The sequence below is a fragment of the Oncorhynchus kisutch genome, linkage group LG6 (genome assembly GCF_002021735.2).
Source record: "Oncorhynchus kisutch isolate 150728-3 linkage group LG6, Okis_V2, whole genome shotgun sequence".
Taxonomy (NCBI): domain Eukaryota; kingdom Metazoa; phylum Chordata; class Actinopteri; order Salmoniformes; family Salmonidae; genus Oncorhynchus; species Oncorhynchus kisutch.
In genome coordinates, this window is record NC_034179.2 from 75298855 (window position 1) to 75315652 (window position 16798).

Below are 16798 nucleotides of genomic sequence, written 5' to 3' on the forward strand. Positions count from 1 at the left end.
ATGTTGATCTCACTTTCTTTGTTCCCTCTCTCTCATCCTCCGCTCTTTCCCTATCTGTCTCCCCACCCTCCTCTGTGTTCGGATGAATGATTGAGAGGCTCCATTCGACGACAGCCACAGGATTGGAACGTCAGTCAACAGGAAATTCTCACTCCTCCCTTGCTGTCGTCAGATCACTGGGAGGCCAGGGGCTCTTTGATCCCCCATAATGCTGCCTGATCGTGGTGTCAGCTCCGACTCTCTACAAACATCTCTCTAGGCACTGTGTGCTGAGATCAATACCACTTCCACGAGGGGGCTTCTCTCCCTGCACCATCTCCTCTGAGCGCTTGCATGGCTCAGAGATTTGACATCTGAAAATCCACTCTGTACACCCTTATCAAAACAGTGGAAGTCTGAGTAAGCACACTCTGTAGTTTAACACTGTGCCAAGTGACTGTGTTTGACACTGGCTCTCCGTGTGTCACCAATGACTCTTACTGTTCTGTCCCATGTGTTTTGACAGGTAGCCCCTCTTAATCACCTTCACCTTGGACAAGACTGTCTGGTAAATACAATCAAAGCAATGAATGTGCTGTAACACACCATTCCTAGGGGAGGCTAAGCACAAGGGAAAGCATGGGCACTACCCTTCCGGTTGTGGTTTTGGAGATCTCTCCATCCTCTTCTCTTGACTTAAACCTGGGTTGTCCACAGTCATTTCCTTTGTTCCAGAGCTCTAGTGCTGTAGCAGAGGCTTGTTGACAAATTATGTCTGTCTCTCACACAGCAGTGCACCTGCAGCACTTTGATGGACTCCCTCTGCATGGTTCTGGAGCAAGCCCTTCCCTTCCTGTCACTCTCCAGTGATGGATGGATGGGTCCTGGACCGTGGTGCTGTACGCTCCAAACATCACTCTCCCTATAACTGGTACTGGGATCGATCATTTTGGGCCTCAGGCACTGAACTATAACCTCCTTGGTGGTGACTGTAGGTGCATCCTCAGTCTAGACGGGACTAGGATCTCATGAAACAGAGAAACAGATGTCCTGTCACAGTTTTAAGTTAAAGTCACAGTGTCTTTCATTCCCCCATGGGGCCTCCACCCAAGTTCGCCATATTTTCAATGGGCAGAAGATGAGCATCAGCTGTCGTGACAGACATTTCTGCTTTTTTTCTCTTACAACTTGGTTGCGCATTCTTTACCCATGTTTAAAGGGTCTCTGATCCGGTCAGACGTCTTAATTAGGGGATGACACATCGAGATGAGATCCTCAGACCCCTTGTGAGACCATATGCTGGTGCGGTATGACACATCGTAAGCAGTGTGCACTGGCTTTTACTTATGGGATTGCTTCCAATCAGAAATGTTTCAGCAACAGAAATGAACACAGCAGGTATTCAAACAGGAGAGTAGATCTATTAAAGCACACAGTGTGAGTGACCTTCAGCGTAACAACGGAATATACACTGCTCAAAAAAATAAAGGGAACACTAAAATAACACATCCTAGATCTGAATGAATGTAATATTCTTATTAAATACTTTTTTTTCTTTACATAGTTGAATGTGCTGACAACAAAATCACACAAAAATTATCAATGGAAATCAAATGTATCAACCCATGGAGGTCTGGATTTGGAGTCACACTCAAAATTAAAGTGGAAAACCACACTACAGGCTGATCCAACTTTGATGTAATGTCCTTAAAACAAGTCAAAATGAGGCTCAGTAGTGTGTGCGGCCTCCACGTGCCTGTATGACATCCCTACAATGCCTGGGCATGCTCCTGATGAGGTGGTGGATGGTCTCCTGAGAGATCTCCTCCCAGACCTGGACTAAAGCATCCGCCAACTCATGGACAGTCTGTGGTACAACGTGGCATTGGTGGATGGAGCGAGACATGATGTCCCAGATGTGCTCAATTGGATTCAGGTCTGGGGAACGGGCGGGCCAGTCCATAGCATCAATGCCTTCCTCTTGCAGGAACTGCTGACACACTCCAGCCACATGAGGTCTAGAATTGTCTTGCATTAGGAGGAACCCAGGGCCAACCGCACCAGCATATGGTCTCACAAGGGGTCTGAGGATCTCATCTCGGTACCTAATGGCAGTCGGGCTACCTCTGGCGAGCACATGGAGGGCTGTGCGGCCCCCCAAAGAAATACCACCCCACACCATGACTGACCCACCGCCAAACCGGTCATGCTGGAGGATGTTGCAGGCAGCAGAACATTCTCCACGGCGTCTCCAGACTCTGTCACGTCTGTCACATGTGCTCAGTGTGAACCTGCTTTCATCTGTGAAGAGCACAGGGCGTTGATGTTCTCTGGCAAATTAAAAACGTCCTGCACGGTGTTGGGCTGTATGCACAACCCCCACCTGTGGACGTCGGGCCCTCATATACCACCCTCATGGAGTCTGTTTCTGACCGTTTGAGCAGACACATGCTCATTTGTGGCTGGAGGTCAGTTTGCAGGGCTCTGGCAGTGCTCATCCTGCTCCTCCTTGCACAAAAGCGGAGGTAGCGGTCCTGCTGCTGGGTTGTTGCCCTCCTACGGCCTCCTCCACGTCTCCTGATGTACTGGCCTGTCTCCTGGTAGCGCCTCCATGCTCTGGACACTACGCTGACAGACACAGCAAACCTTCTTGCCACAGCTCGCATTGATGTGCCATCCTGGATGAGCTGCAGTACCTGAGCCACTTGTGTGGGTTGTAGACTCCGTCTCATGCTACCACTAGAGTTAAAGCACCGCCAGCATTCAAAAGTGACCAAAACATCAGCCAGGAAGCATAGGAACTGAGAAGTGGTCTGTGGTCCCCACCTGCAGAACCACTCCTTAATTGAGGGTGTCTTGCTAATTGCCTATAATTTCCACCTGTTGATAATGACTCTCAGGCTGGACATGACTCTGTCTAACACAGAACAATTTGTGGTGTTTATTTCGTGAAAATGCTGTGACCTTCAAATATACACAAAACATTAGGAACACCTGCTCTTTCCATGACATAGACTGATCAGGTGAAAGCTATGATCCCTTATTGATGTCCCTTGTTAAATTCACTTCAATCAGTGTAGATGAAGGGGAGGAGACAGGTTAAAAAGTGATTTTTAAGCATGTCAACAATTGAGACATGGATTGTGTATGTGTTCCATTCAGAGGGTGAACGGGCCAGACAAAAGATTTAAGTGCCTTTGAATGGGGTATGGCAGTAGGTGCGGGGCACATCGGTTTGTGTCAAGAACTGCAACAGTTTCCCGTGTGTATCAAGAATGGTCCACCACCCAAAGGACATCCAGCCAACTTGACACAACTGTGGGAAGCGTTGGAGTCAACATGGGCCAGCATCCCTGTGGAATGCTTTCGCCACCTTGTAGAGTCCCTGCCCTGACGAATTGAGGCTGTTCTGAGGGCAAAAGGAGGGGGGAGGGGTGCAACTCAATTTGAGTAAGGTGTTCTTAATGTTTTGTACACTGAGTGTATGTTGAGGATTCTACCACTTGATCTTCAGCACACATCCAATCGGAAACACATCCCACTGGTAATGATGGGCTTGAGACTTGCAGGGGTTAGGTGGAAACTGTAGACTCATTTTGGCTCCGGAGGCTCATCTATGAAAGGGTTAGGTCTCATTATGACGGAATAACAGAGCCAGAATGGAGCCACATCCCCACTCAACCGCCCGGAAGCCATAATATCAGTACGTCAGCAGCCTGGCTTATCCCAGTAATTTAATGTATAGCCACGCACATCTCTGAGGGGCTCAGCTTCCCTCCTATCAGCTACACACAGACACACTGGATCGACGAAAAGCCTGCTTCAGCCCAATCACCATTACAGCCCTTTTAAGGTCAAGCTAAAACTGTGTCAATCCATAACTGTTGGAGCCCAAAGCTACAGTGGAGAGTGGGGAGGAGGCGATAAGGTTAAGAGCGTGTCCATATTGTGCCCATAGCCCCATATCCATAATTTCTCTATATTGTATCACTTAAGACAGTGTCATCCGTAGCCCGTAATGTGAGGTGTCCTTCAGATGACAGAGTGAAAGGACGCCGGGCGCTGGATCTACGCGATGCAAATCCCCTCAACCACAGCTCAGTGGCAGTGCATTACTTTCAGTCCAAATCCTTAACAGGGCACTGAGAGACAACCCAGCACTGGTCCAGGACCTGCTGCTCCATGCTAATCTACACCTCATTGGCTGAGAGGGTATCCAAATAGAACTGACTTAGGGGCACTGTCTGTCTTAGCTGCACTCCAAAAGCCCTGTGCACATTATAATCCTATTCCCCTCTCCAACCCTCCTTAAACTGCACAGTCTAGCCTGTTGAGACATAGCAGAAGCAACCAGCAGATATAGCCTGCAGACGCCCCTGGGCAGGACTGAAGGGGGAGGAAGGGGGGAGAGATTGAGGGGGAGAGTAGGAGGTCTGTGGCTTTGTAAAGACAGCTGGAGGGGTCAGAAGAAGAGCGCCAGAGGCGTTGGAGAGAAGCTGTGCTGTGATGAAACACATCTGCCTCTAATGACACATACGAGAACACACACATGAACACAGCCAGGCAGCCAGTATATCAACTCACAAGCACAGTAATGGAAGTTGAGGCTTCCGTCAAACAAACACTAACAGACACACTCTGACAGAACAAACATGAACAGACACTCTGACAGAACAAACACTAACAGACACACTCTGACAGAACAAACACCAACAGACACACTTTAACAGAACAAACATGAACAGACACTCTGACAGAACAAACACACTCTGACAGAACAAACATGAACAAACATGAACAGACACTCTGACAGAACAAACACCAACAGACACACTTTGACAGAACAAACATGAACAGACACTCTGACCGAACAAACACCAACAGACACACTCTGACAGAACAAACATGAACAAACATGAACAGACACTCTGACAGAACAAACACTAACAGACACACTCTGACAGAACAAACACCAACAGACACACTCTGACAGAACAAACATGAACAGACACTGACAGAACAAACACCAACAGACACACTTTGACAGAACAAACATGAACAGAAACTCTGACAGAACAAACACTAACAGACACACTCTGACAGAACAAACACCAACAGACACACTCTGACAGAACAAACACCAACAGACACACTCTGACAGAACAAACACTAACAGACACACTCTGACAGAACAAACACTAACAGACACACTCTGACAGAACAAACACTAACAGACACACTCTGACAGAACAAACACTAACAGACACACTCTAACAGAACAAACACTAACAGACACACACTGACAAACAAACACTAAGGGGGCTTTTACACCAAATTGATTTGGGTTAGTCTGTAGTGGTGTGAACACTATCCACACTAGGGAGCACACTAAGTAATGCACTGTGGCTCTCTCAAAAAGGATGTTCTCAGTCCTATTTCATTCCTAGTGTGGTGCGGTTCGCTGCAGGTGAGAAGGCAGTCTGGACCAAACACAGGAAAAGAACCAGAGGTGAGCGGTATTATTGGTTGTTTGACTGAGAGCATTTGATGAAATGCACACAGTACCAGCTGTGGCTGCATAAAACATTCTGTGAATAGCAGCGCATTTATGAGCACATCCGATGCAGGTTAGGGGAGACTGGAGCTGAATATAGCCTATTCACGTCGCAGTTGGAGCGGCTATTCCGCTGTTTCCCCCGCATGTTGTTCGAAGACCAAAGCGAAAGTAATATGAAGTTTGAGACACACAAGTTATTCTTCCTGATAATCAGAGATGGAGTTAACGTGAGCATGTGACATGCATGAACACGTGGTTTTGTTTTGGTATTTTAGTTTGTTTGACATTTGGCAATGTGAGAACACCCAGACCAAAGGGAAACAATTACAATGTAACAAATAATTAAACCCTGATTCGAACTATAGCTCATTGATTGAGAACCATACTAGGCCGAAACATAGAAATACCCAAATCATAGAAAAACAAACATAGACTGCCCACCCAACTCACGCCCTGACCATACTAAATAAATACAAAACAAAGGAAATAAAGGTCAGAACGTGACAGTACCCCCCCCCCCCCCCCCAAAGGTGCGGACTCCGGCCGCAAAACCCTGACCTATAGGGGAGGGTCTGGGTGGGCGTCTGTCCGCGGTGGGGGCTCTGGCGCGGGACGCGGACCCCACTTAACCATTGTCTTTGTCCGCCTTATTGTCCGCCTCCGTGGCTTTCTAACCATGACCACCCCTCTCAATGACCCCACTGGACAGAGGGGCGGAAGCTCTGGACAGAGGGGCGGAAGCTCTGGACAGAGGGGCGGAAGCTCTGGCGCCTCTGGGCTGAGGGGCTCTGGCGCCTCAGACTCCGGCAGCAGCGCCGGACAGGCGGGAGACTCCGGCAGCAGCGCCGGACAGGCGGGAGGCTCCGGACAGGCGGGAGGCTCCGGCAGCGGCGCCGGACAGGCGGGAGGCACCGGACAGGCGGGAGACTCCGGCAGCGGCGCCGGACAGGCGGGAGGCTCCGGACAGGCGGGAGGCTCCGGCAGCGGCGCCGGACAGGCGGGAGGCTCCGGCAGGAGCGCCGGACAGGCGGGAGGCTCCGACAGCGGCGCCGGACAGGCGGGACCACCTGCAGGGAGGAGACAGAGAGACAGCCTGGTGCGTGGGGCTGCCACAGGAGCCACCAGGCTGGGGAGACCCTCAGGAGGCTTGGTGTTAGGAGGCACCTGAAGGACCGGGCTGTGGGGGAGCACTGGAGCTCTGGTGCGCAACCTTGGCACCACTTCCCCAGGCTGGACAACTACTCTAGCCCGGACCCTCCAGAGTGCAGGCACAGGTTGAACCGGGCTGTGGGTAAGCACGGGAGATCTAGTGCTTACTACACGCACCTCTCCCTTAGGCTCCACTCCCACATTCGCCCGGCACGAGCGGAGCGCAGGCAGAGGACGCACTGCAACCTCCCAGCGCCCCGGAGACACAGCACGCAGAGCCGGCGCAGGATAACCTGGACCAAAACTGCGTACCGGCGACCAGACCCGCTGAGCAGGCACCATACGCCCTGGCTCGATGCCCACACTCTCACGGCACTTTCGGGGGGCTGCCCTATAGCGCACCGGGCTATGGGCACGCACTGGCGACACCGTGCGCTTAACCGCATAACACGGTGCCTGACCAGTAATGCGCTGCTTATAATAAGCACGAGGAGTGAGCTCAGGTCTGCTACCTGGCTTACTACCACACCTCGTCTGCCCCCCCCCCCAAAACATTTTTGGGGCTGCCTCTCGTACCTGTCGCACTGCCGTGCTGCCTCCTCATATCGCCGCCGCTCAGCTTTCGCTGCCTCCAGCTCTGCTTTGGGGCGGCGATATTCCCCAGCCTGTGCCCAGGGTCCTTTCCCGTCTAGAATCTCCTCCCATGTCCAGGAGTCCTGTGATGCTGGCCGCTGTTTTTGCTGTTGCTGCTGCTGTCGTCGCTGTTTACCACGCCGCTTGGTCCTTGGTTGGTGGGTGATTCTGTCACGGTCGTCCTCCTCTTCATCTGAAGAGGAGAGGCGAGAAGGATCGGACCAAAATGCGGCGTCGTAAGTGTCCATGGTAAATCTTTAATACCGAAAGTACTGACACTGTATACAAAACAATAAACAAATGACGACCGTGAAGCTACAACATAGACAATCACCCACAAACAAACAGTGCAACCCAGGCTACCTAAGTATGATTCTCAATCAGAGACAACTAATGACACCTGCCTCTGATTGAGAACCATACTAGGCCGAAACATAGAAATACCCAAATCATAGAAAAACAAACATAGACTGCCCACCCAACTCACGCCCTGACCATACTAAATAAATACAAAACAAAGGAAATAAAGGTCAGAATGTGACAGGTATTGTGTGTAGATTGATGAGAAAAAACATATTTAATACATTTTAGAATAAGGCTGTAACGTAACAAAATGTGGAAAAAGTCAAGGGGTCTGAATACATTACGAATACACTGTACCTACAGTACACAACATAGCTCAGAGCACACACACACAGATGGCAGAGGACACAGGCATGAGCATGTATGTCATACAGTGTGACTGTTATTCCCACAGCATCCTCTCTGTTTCTCAGAGTATCATTACCACAGCATCATATGTTGACTGGTAGGCAAGCACAGTACGTATGTAATTGGCGCTGGCCCCATGTGGATTTTAATCACAGTGAATATGCATAGAAATTAACATACATATACAACCCCCCCCCCCCCCCCCCCCCCTTTTCACTTAACACTACCTCCGCCCGTCCAAATTCCCTCATTTCCTTGTTTTGATTTCAATGTCACACTGATGCTATCGCTCTCCCCCTAACAGACTGCCTCTGCAACATGCAATTACACACGCTCCACAGATGCAGATCCCCCTTATCTACAAAGAGAGCAGGAACAGTGCCAATATAGAACTTGCACACAGTCCGCCCAGCCAAGATTATTCAACGCAGGGTTATTTTCCTCTGAGCGTGTTTGTTTAGATAACGGTTAGCCACTGTATGAGCAGGATTAACTTCGTCATCACTACAGTATCAGCATCATCAACAACAACAGGGACATCGTCTTCATCGTGTTCAATAACAGTAGTGTAACTGTTGTTATTGGAAAAACATAAAAAAATGATGAATGTTGAGATCGGTCTGTTCAAGCATATAGTAAACCTTAAATAATTCATGGTGCAGTTCTAAGGAGTTTAGACCAGTCAGTCCCCTGTATTGTAATGAACCATTAGCTCTGTCCATGGTGCTCGAACACAGCTCACAGACAGCAGAAACAAGTAGGATGAGGATAGGCTAGGCCTTGTGCTTTGTGCTCTCTCAATCATTCTCTTTCCATCTGTTAGCCACTCACTTCCTGCTTTCAGTCCCTCTGTCTCTGTCCTTACCCAATTTCCTCTCGTTCTCTTCATGTTCTCGTCTTTCTCTCTATTCCCCAAAATCGATATAAAATGTCCTCAGTCTCTTTATTTGTCATTCTGTCTCTGTCTCTTTCCCTCCGTTGTTTCACAGAGGAACACGCACGGCCTGTTCACTGGGAGATGTTTGACCCTCAGGGCAGCTCTCCACACAGAGCAGCTCTGTCCAGCTGTCCCACTCACTGTCATGAGAATGCTCACACACACACACACACACACACACACACACACACACACACACACACACACACACACACACACACACACACACACACACACACACACACACACACACACATTCACATAGGCACATTCACTATAGTACATATAATACATGCCAAACACACTCGAACATAGACACCCTCACACTCACAGGAACACCAAATTCCAAAAGGGACACTCAATTCCATCACAACTCATGTAGATACTTATACACTGTAATTACCAGCTTATAGCCACTCACTGACAAGAATAATACACACATGCAGAAACGTTATAATTCTCAACCAACATTGGCATACTGTGCTGTTCAGGGAACAGTCTCAACACTCCGCACAGTATATTCAATTGTTATTGCAAAGGCACTAGAACACAGTTGCACACACTTACACACACACACATACTGTGCACACACAAACACTCTCTCTGCCTAGATTGTCCCCTAACCCCAACCTCACACTTTCAGACACTGATCTAGATGGAGCATTAACCATATCATGTCAGATAAAGCACTGAGATTATAGGGCAGAGCAGTATTGGGTGGAATAGAAATAATGAAAACATGTGCAGAGCCAGAGGTTTACACTCTCATCCACCTCAGTAGACTAGGCAGCAGCTGTATGTCCTCTCTTTAATGTCCATCATGACACCATGTCACACCCCAGTCAATGTCCTTCTTTCATCTGCTATTATTTGATTCGTTTTTTTTACCCATATCTTTCTGGGAATTTCTCAATAGCTATGTCACCCCATCTTTCATCTTTTTAAATGTTTGCATTTTTGTTTTTATCCTTATCTATTATAATCCCTACGTTCCCTCATTTCCATCCCATTCTTTCACCTTGTCACTTCTTTCTTGCCCTCTCCTTTGATATTTGTTCCAGAAGTCCATCTCCCCCTCTTATCTCTCTGCCAATTCCTCCTTCCCTTTCTTCCACCTCTTCCTCTTCCATCCTCTGCACTCCATCTTTCTACTTCTACCTGCCCACCTTTCTCACACACATGCTCTCTGTCCCCATCCATCTCTTTCTCTCTCTCTCTCTCTCTCTCTCTCAAATGAGCCCCTTCTCTCATCTTGCTCCATCTCCCCCTCTCTCACCTTCCCCCTCCCTCTCTCTCTCTCTCTCTCTCTGGTCTGTGGTTCTTAATGAAGGTCATGCGGGTGGTGGCAGGTTGTGGTTGTGTGGCCAGTGGACACACCATGCTGAGAGCTGGGGGGGGGGGGGACAGGGGGCACACAGACGGGTCTCTCTGGCCTCCACGTCCCATTGTATCAGCCCTCCACTTAATTAAAGACTAATTTAATGGTCAACGCTAGTCAGAGACAGGAGAAAGGAAGGACAGATGGGAAGTGAGTGTTGTTTGGCAAAATAATAAAGAGGAGTAGAGATGAAGGGAAGGTGGAGACTGATGGGTGTAGGTTGGCATGAACGTGACAGAGAAAGGAATTGTTGGAATAGAGTGAAGATGAAAGCAAAGCGTGTGTGTGTGTGTGTGTGTGTGTGTGTGTGTGTGTGTGTGTGTGTGTGTGTGTGTGTGTGTGTGTGTGTGTGTGTGTGTGTGTGTGTGTGTTGGATGGGAATGGGGTTCAGAGGGATTTGAGGGGATCTAATTAGTAAACAGATGAACTGCTTGGTGCTATATCAACAGAATGCCCAAAATGCATATAATTTGCATATATAATTTGGATAGAAAACACTCTGAAGTTTCTATAGCATGTGTGTGGAATGATGTCTGTGAGTATAACAGAACTCATATTGCAAGCAAAAACCTGAGAAAAAATCCAAGCAGGAAGTGGGAAATCTGAGGTTTGTAGTTTTTCAAGTCATTGCCGATCGAATATACAGTGTCTATGGGGTCATATTGCACTTCTTAAGGCTTCCACTAGATGTCAACAGTCTTTAGAACCTTGTTTGAGGCTTCTACTGTGAAGGAGGAGAGAATGAGAGCTGTTTGAGCCAGAGGTCTTGTAGAGTGCCATGAGCTGCTCACGCGCATGCCTGTGAGAGGTAGCTGCATTCCATTGCATTTCTAAAGACAAAGGAATTCTCCGGTTGGAACATTATTGAAGATTTATGTTAAAAACATCCTAAAGATTGATTCTATACATCGTTTGACAAGTTTCTACGAACTGTAATATCACTTTTTTTTACATTTAGTCTGATAAAGTGATCGCGCATTATGCATTTGGATTACTGGGCTAAACCCGCAAACAAAAAAGTAGGTATTTGGACATAAATGATTGACTTTATCGAACAAAACAAACATTTATTGTGGAACTGGGATTCCTGGCAGTGCATACCGATCAAGATCATCAAAGGTAAGTGAATATACCTCCCGGGTGGCGCATTGGTTAAGGGCGCTGTACTGCAGCACCAGCTGTGCCATCAAAGACTCTGGGTTCGCACCCAGGCTCTGTCGTAACCGGCCGGGATTGGGAGGTCTGTGGGGCGACGCACAATTGGCCTAGCGTCGTCCGGGTTAGGGAGGGCTTGGCCGGTAGGGATGTCCTTGTCTCATTGCGCACCAGCGACTCCTGTGGCGGGCCGGGCGCAGTGCGCGCTAACCAAGGTTGCCAGGTGCACAGTGTTTCCTCCAACACATTAGTGCGGCTGGCTTCCGGGTTGGATGCGCGCTGTGTTAAGAAGCAGTGTGGCTTGGTTGGGTTGTATATCGGAGGACTTTCAACCTTCGTCTCTCCCGAGCCCGTACGGGAGTTGTAGCGATGAGACAAGATAGTAGCTACAAAAAACAATTGGATACCACGAAATTGGGGAGAAAAAGGGGTAACATTTTTTAAATATAAAATGGTAAGTGAATATTTACGCTATTTCTGACTTTTCTGACATCTCCTTCTTTGGAAAATGGCTGGATGTTTTTCTGTGACTAGCGCTGACCTAACATAATCGCAAGGTGTGCTTTCGCCGTAAAGCCTTTTTGAAATCTGACACAGCGGTTGCATTAATTGTTCTTGTTATGTCCATACATAACACTTTTATCAATGTTTATTATGAGTATTTGTGTAATTTGATGTGGCTCTCACCGGATGTTTGTTTGAGGCAATGCATTTCTGATCATAACACACCAATTTCAAATGAGGTTTTTGGATGTAAAGATTAACTTTATCGAACAAAACACACATTTATTGTGTAACATGAAGTCCTGTGAGTGCCATCTGATGAAAATCATCAAAGGTTAGTGATTAATTTAAGCGCTATTTCTGATTTTTGTGAGCCCTCTCCTTGGCTGGAAAATGGCTGTATGGTTTTCCATGACTAGGTACTGACCTAACATAATCGTTTGGTGTGCTTTCGCCGTAAAGCCTATTTGAAATCGGACACTGTGGCTGGATTTACCAGAAGTTTATCTTTAAAATGGTGTAAAATACTTGTATGTTTGAGGAATTTTAATTATGGGATTTCTGTTGTTTTTGAATTTGGCGCCCTGCAATTTCACTGGCTGTTGGTGAGGTGGGACACTACCGTCCCACATATCTCAGAGAAGTTAAAGATGACCAGCCTGTCCCTGCACTTCTGCTCAGCCATGGAGGGAGACAGCAGGGGCTGATATGGAATTAAAGATAACCAGCCTGTCCCTGCACATCTGCTCAGCCATGGAGGGAGACAGCAGGGGCTGCTATGGAATTAAAGATAACCAACCTGTCCCTGCACTTCTGCTCAGCCATGGAGGGAGACAGCAGGGGCTGCTATGGGATTGAGCCTTCCTCCTAGCTCAATAACAAGTGTCTGCATGCGTGCGTGTCAAATCAATTTTGATTTGTTACATGCTTCGTATACAACAGGTATAGACCAACAGTGAAACATTTACTTACAGGCCCTTCTCAATAATGCAGAGCAAAAATTGAAAAATGCCAGAGTCTGAAATAGTCTGTTGTACCTTATTCAGAGTTAGTAGTGTCCTCATTAGTACATTGAGCACTAAAGGAGCCCTCGTGAGAGTGCTTGCAAAGCGTTGCTGGATCAGTATCCGATATGCTTAATTACACTGAGAGACATCTCCTGTAATAACCACTGTCGCTCCCAGAGAAACAGGTTTACCATTGTTGCTGCGCGGTGACCTGCCAGAGATCCCATTGGTCCCTATGGGGTGGTGACCCCCGGTCCCATCCACTCCACCCACCTCTCCTGGCTGCTTCAACAACTCTGTCAAGGCCCTGCAGAGAGAAAGACAAGTGTTAGGTTAAAGATCACCCATCAGTAAGACGAGAGAACATTGTGTCAAATCGATTGAGATCACCATAGAATAAACTCCTTCTACAACATCAAATCAAATGGAAGTGTGCTGCCATAATTTCCTACTCTGTGTGATTTGATCACAATAAAAGCCCTCTTATATGTGATGTTCATTGGTGTGTAAAACAAACACTTTAATCATAGTGTAGTATGAGTCACTGACGTGATCTTCCTGTCTGAGTTGGCGCCCCCCCTTGGGTTGTGCCGAGGCGGAGATCTTTGTGGGCTATACTCGGCCTTGTCTCAGGATGGTAAGTTGGTGGTTGAAGATATCCCTCTAGTAGTGTGGGCGCTGTGCTTTGGAAAAGTGGGTGGGGTTATATCCTGCCTATTTGGCCCTGTCCGGGGGTATCATCGGATGGGGCCACAGTGTCTCCTGACCCCTCCTGTCTCAGCCTTCAGTATTTATGCTGCAGTAGTTTATGTGTTTGGGGGCTAGGGTCAGTCTGTTATATCTGGAGTACTTCTCCTGTCTTATCCGGTGTCCTGTGTGAATTTAAGTATGCTCTCTCTAATTCTCTCTTTCTCTCTCTCGGAGGACCTGAGCCCTAGGACCATGCCTCAGGACTACCTGGCATGATGACTCCTTGCTGTCCCCACTCCACCTGGCCGTGCTACTGCTCCAGTTTCAACTGTTCTGCCTGCGGCTATGGAAACCTGAGCTGTTCACCGGACGTGCTACCTGTCCCAGACCTGCTGTTTTCAACTCTCTCGAGACAGCAGGAGTGGTAGAGATACTCTTAATGATCGGCTATGAAAAGCAAACTGACATTTACTCCTGAGGTGCTGATTTGCTGCACCCTCGACAACTACTGTGATTATTATTATTTGACCATGCTGGTAATTTATGAACATTTGAACATCTTGGCCATGTTCTGTTATAATCTCCACCCGACACAGCCAGAAGAGGACTGGCCACCCCTCATAGCCTCGTTCTTCTCTAGGTTTCTTCCTAGGTTTTGGCCTTTCTAGGGAGTTTTTCCTTGCCACCATGCATCTACACCTGCATTGCTTGCTGTTTGGGGTTTTAGGCTGGGTTTCTGTACAGCCCTTTGAGACATCAGCTGATGTAAGAAGGGCTTCATAAATACATTTGATTTGATTTATAGTACTGACAGCTGGAACTTTTCAAAGAAATCGGTTGAATTTAAATGGTACATGCCTGCTGACAGCTCAGCTGGCTAGACATGGGCCCCGGACAGTAGGTCAGTAGTGTTGTGATAGGAACGAGGGTTAATATGTAGATCGTGCTGACAGACTGATGACAGCAGGTATAGACAAGGACTAAGTCCCGAGGCCGTGCTGAAATACTGTCCCTCTGTTTTTCATGCTTTTCTTTTCACTTGTTGGGTTTCTGTCTAAAAATGCCCTCCAGTCACCCATTCAGCAGTACACAGACAAACACTCTACTCCTTAACTCATCACCACCAGTTAGTGTCTGTCTTTCTGGCTAGTTTCTGTCTTTCTCACTCATTCCCTTTGTTTCATCCGTCTCCTACTTGGCTAAAGCATTTCTCTCTCTTTCTCATCCTCTCTCTGTTTTCTTTCTCTTGGGCGTTGCTGAGAGTGCTGTTATTGTGGAGTGCTGGTTGTTCCACCTTCTCAACACAGCTGTCAGCTCTCTGAACCCGTATTCTAACCCCCCAGGACTGTCACATCTCCTAGCTAATGTAAAGATGTAAAGGGATGATGTGATTTGATGTGAGAACATTGCAACACTTTTCAGAAAAAGTCCCAGAGCCCTCTCTTAGGCTCAGACATTACAAGGGCAAGGAAATGTTTAAACCACGATGGCAGCCAAATGCCCTGGCGAATCCCATGCACAGATACATTCCCATGCACAGCCATTCGGGATCTGTCTCTTTTATCATAAGAACCTGGGGAAAGGGTTTGGTTGGATGAGCCAGTGTTCCTCAAACACAATTCTCGGCGCTGACAGAACTATTTCCCTGGGTGTTGTTTCAAACATTACGTTCTCACTGCCAGAATGTTACAAAGGAAATGGTGTTAGATAGCTCTGCCAGTCCTATTGCAGTGGTCAAATGTCAACTGCTTAGAAAAAAGCTCGGATTTTATGGCTTTGTACATTTCAAAAAGCCTTGTAGTTTGTCACTGAAGATGTTCATTGAGGAATTAGTCTGTTTAGTCTCTCTCTCTCTCGTTCTCGTTCTCTCTCGTTCTCTCTCGTTCTCTCTCGTTCTCTCTCTCTCTCTCGTTCTCTCGTTCTCTCTCTCTCTCTCTCTCGTTCTCTCTCTCGTTCTCTCTCTCTCGTTCTCTCTCTCCCTCTCTCTCTCTCTCTCTCTCTCTCTCTTCTCTCTCTCTCTCTCTCTCTCTCTCTCGCACACATTGTGCCACTGTTAAGAGAGGGGGAAACAATGTTTTCCAGATTGGATACATTACAGGGGTTATCTTGAGGTTGCGTCAGATAAGGCCACAGATGAGATTCATTTGCAGTTTAATTACTTAAAATGGATTGTGTGCTGTAATACAAGAAAGGAAATGAATCGATTAATGAATTAAAGATAACCATAAAGTTTTGTGCTCCCTCATCAGCAGTAGTGTGTCAGCAGAAAGGAGAAAAGTTAAGTTGGGAAAGTTTAAGTTCGACCTGAGGGGCTTTACTGTATGAGGCAAGATCCTGGAATTTCTTGAGGCATATCGTTGCTATTTCATCCATATGCTGGTTGGTCGGTCCTGATGATGATGACTTCTGTAGTGCTGCAGTGTCTGAGGTTTCCACAGGGTTGACTTGTCAGTTGCTATGAGGGACATTTGAAGGGAACGAACACGTGAAAACATCGACAGGTGGAAACTCAGCCCAGACTGGGCTGGTAAAATTCATAATGGTTACAAATTGAAAGAGTTTAAAGCCTCTGTGCGAATGTGTTTTTTGGCGCACCAATTAAATATGGATGGTAATTACATCAAATTGATTTCATAATCTATCCATCATCTTCTCAACCAAGCGTGTTCTAGGAGAGGTGAGGCAAGGACTTGTTTACACCACAAACAACTAGATTGAATGATTGAACAAAGGACATAGTTAAGTTACACTGAGTTAAGTTTGTGAGTTGCTTCACTCATTGATGGATGCTACAGTGTAGTGCACGCAGGTTTGCAGACTGTAATAATGTCTGATACTCAAAGCTGGATTCCTCTGGTATAGTTCAAGCATGAATCAAATTATGCTAATGATAACTACTGTTGTGATTTCAACCATCTGTAGCTAATTGTTTAGTTTCTTGCTGATGCACTACACAAGAACAAAGGCATGAGGCAACGCTACTTCTATGTTAAGGGATTTTTTTATCGATAATGACTAATTATGTATACATTTCAAGCAGGATTGACTAATCAGAATACTATTATGTTACTGTATAGATGTATGAATTTTCTTTTAAC

At 47.1% G+C, this 16798-nt stretch overlaps 1 protein-coding gene across 3 annotated transcripts in view; it reads right to left on the bottom strand.

Moving 5' to 3' along the window:
• The window catches only part of LOC109897344 (protein shisa-8), an 85999-nt gene that overhangs the window by 40972 nt on the left and 28229 nt on the right, over positions 1-16798 (bottom strand). For all 3 annotated transcript variants that reach the window (XM_031827560.1, XM_031827559.1, XM_031827558.1), the window contains exon 2: positions 13202-13317. In XM_031827560.1, the coding sequence (XP_031683420.1) occupies positions 13202-13317 (116 nt within the window). The remainder of the gene's footprint in view (positions 1-13201; positions 13318-16798) is intronic.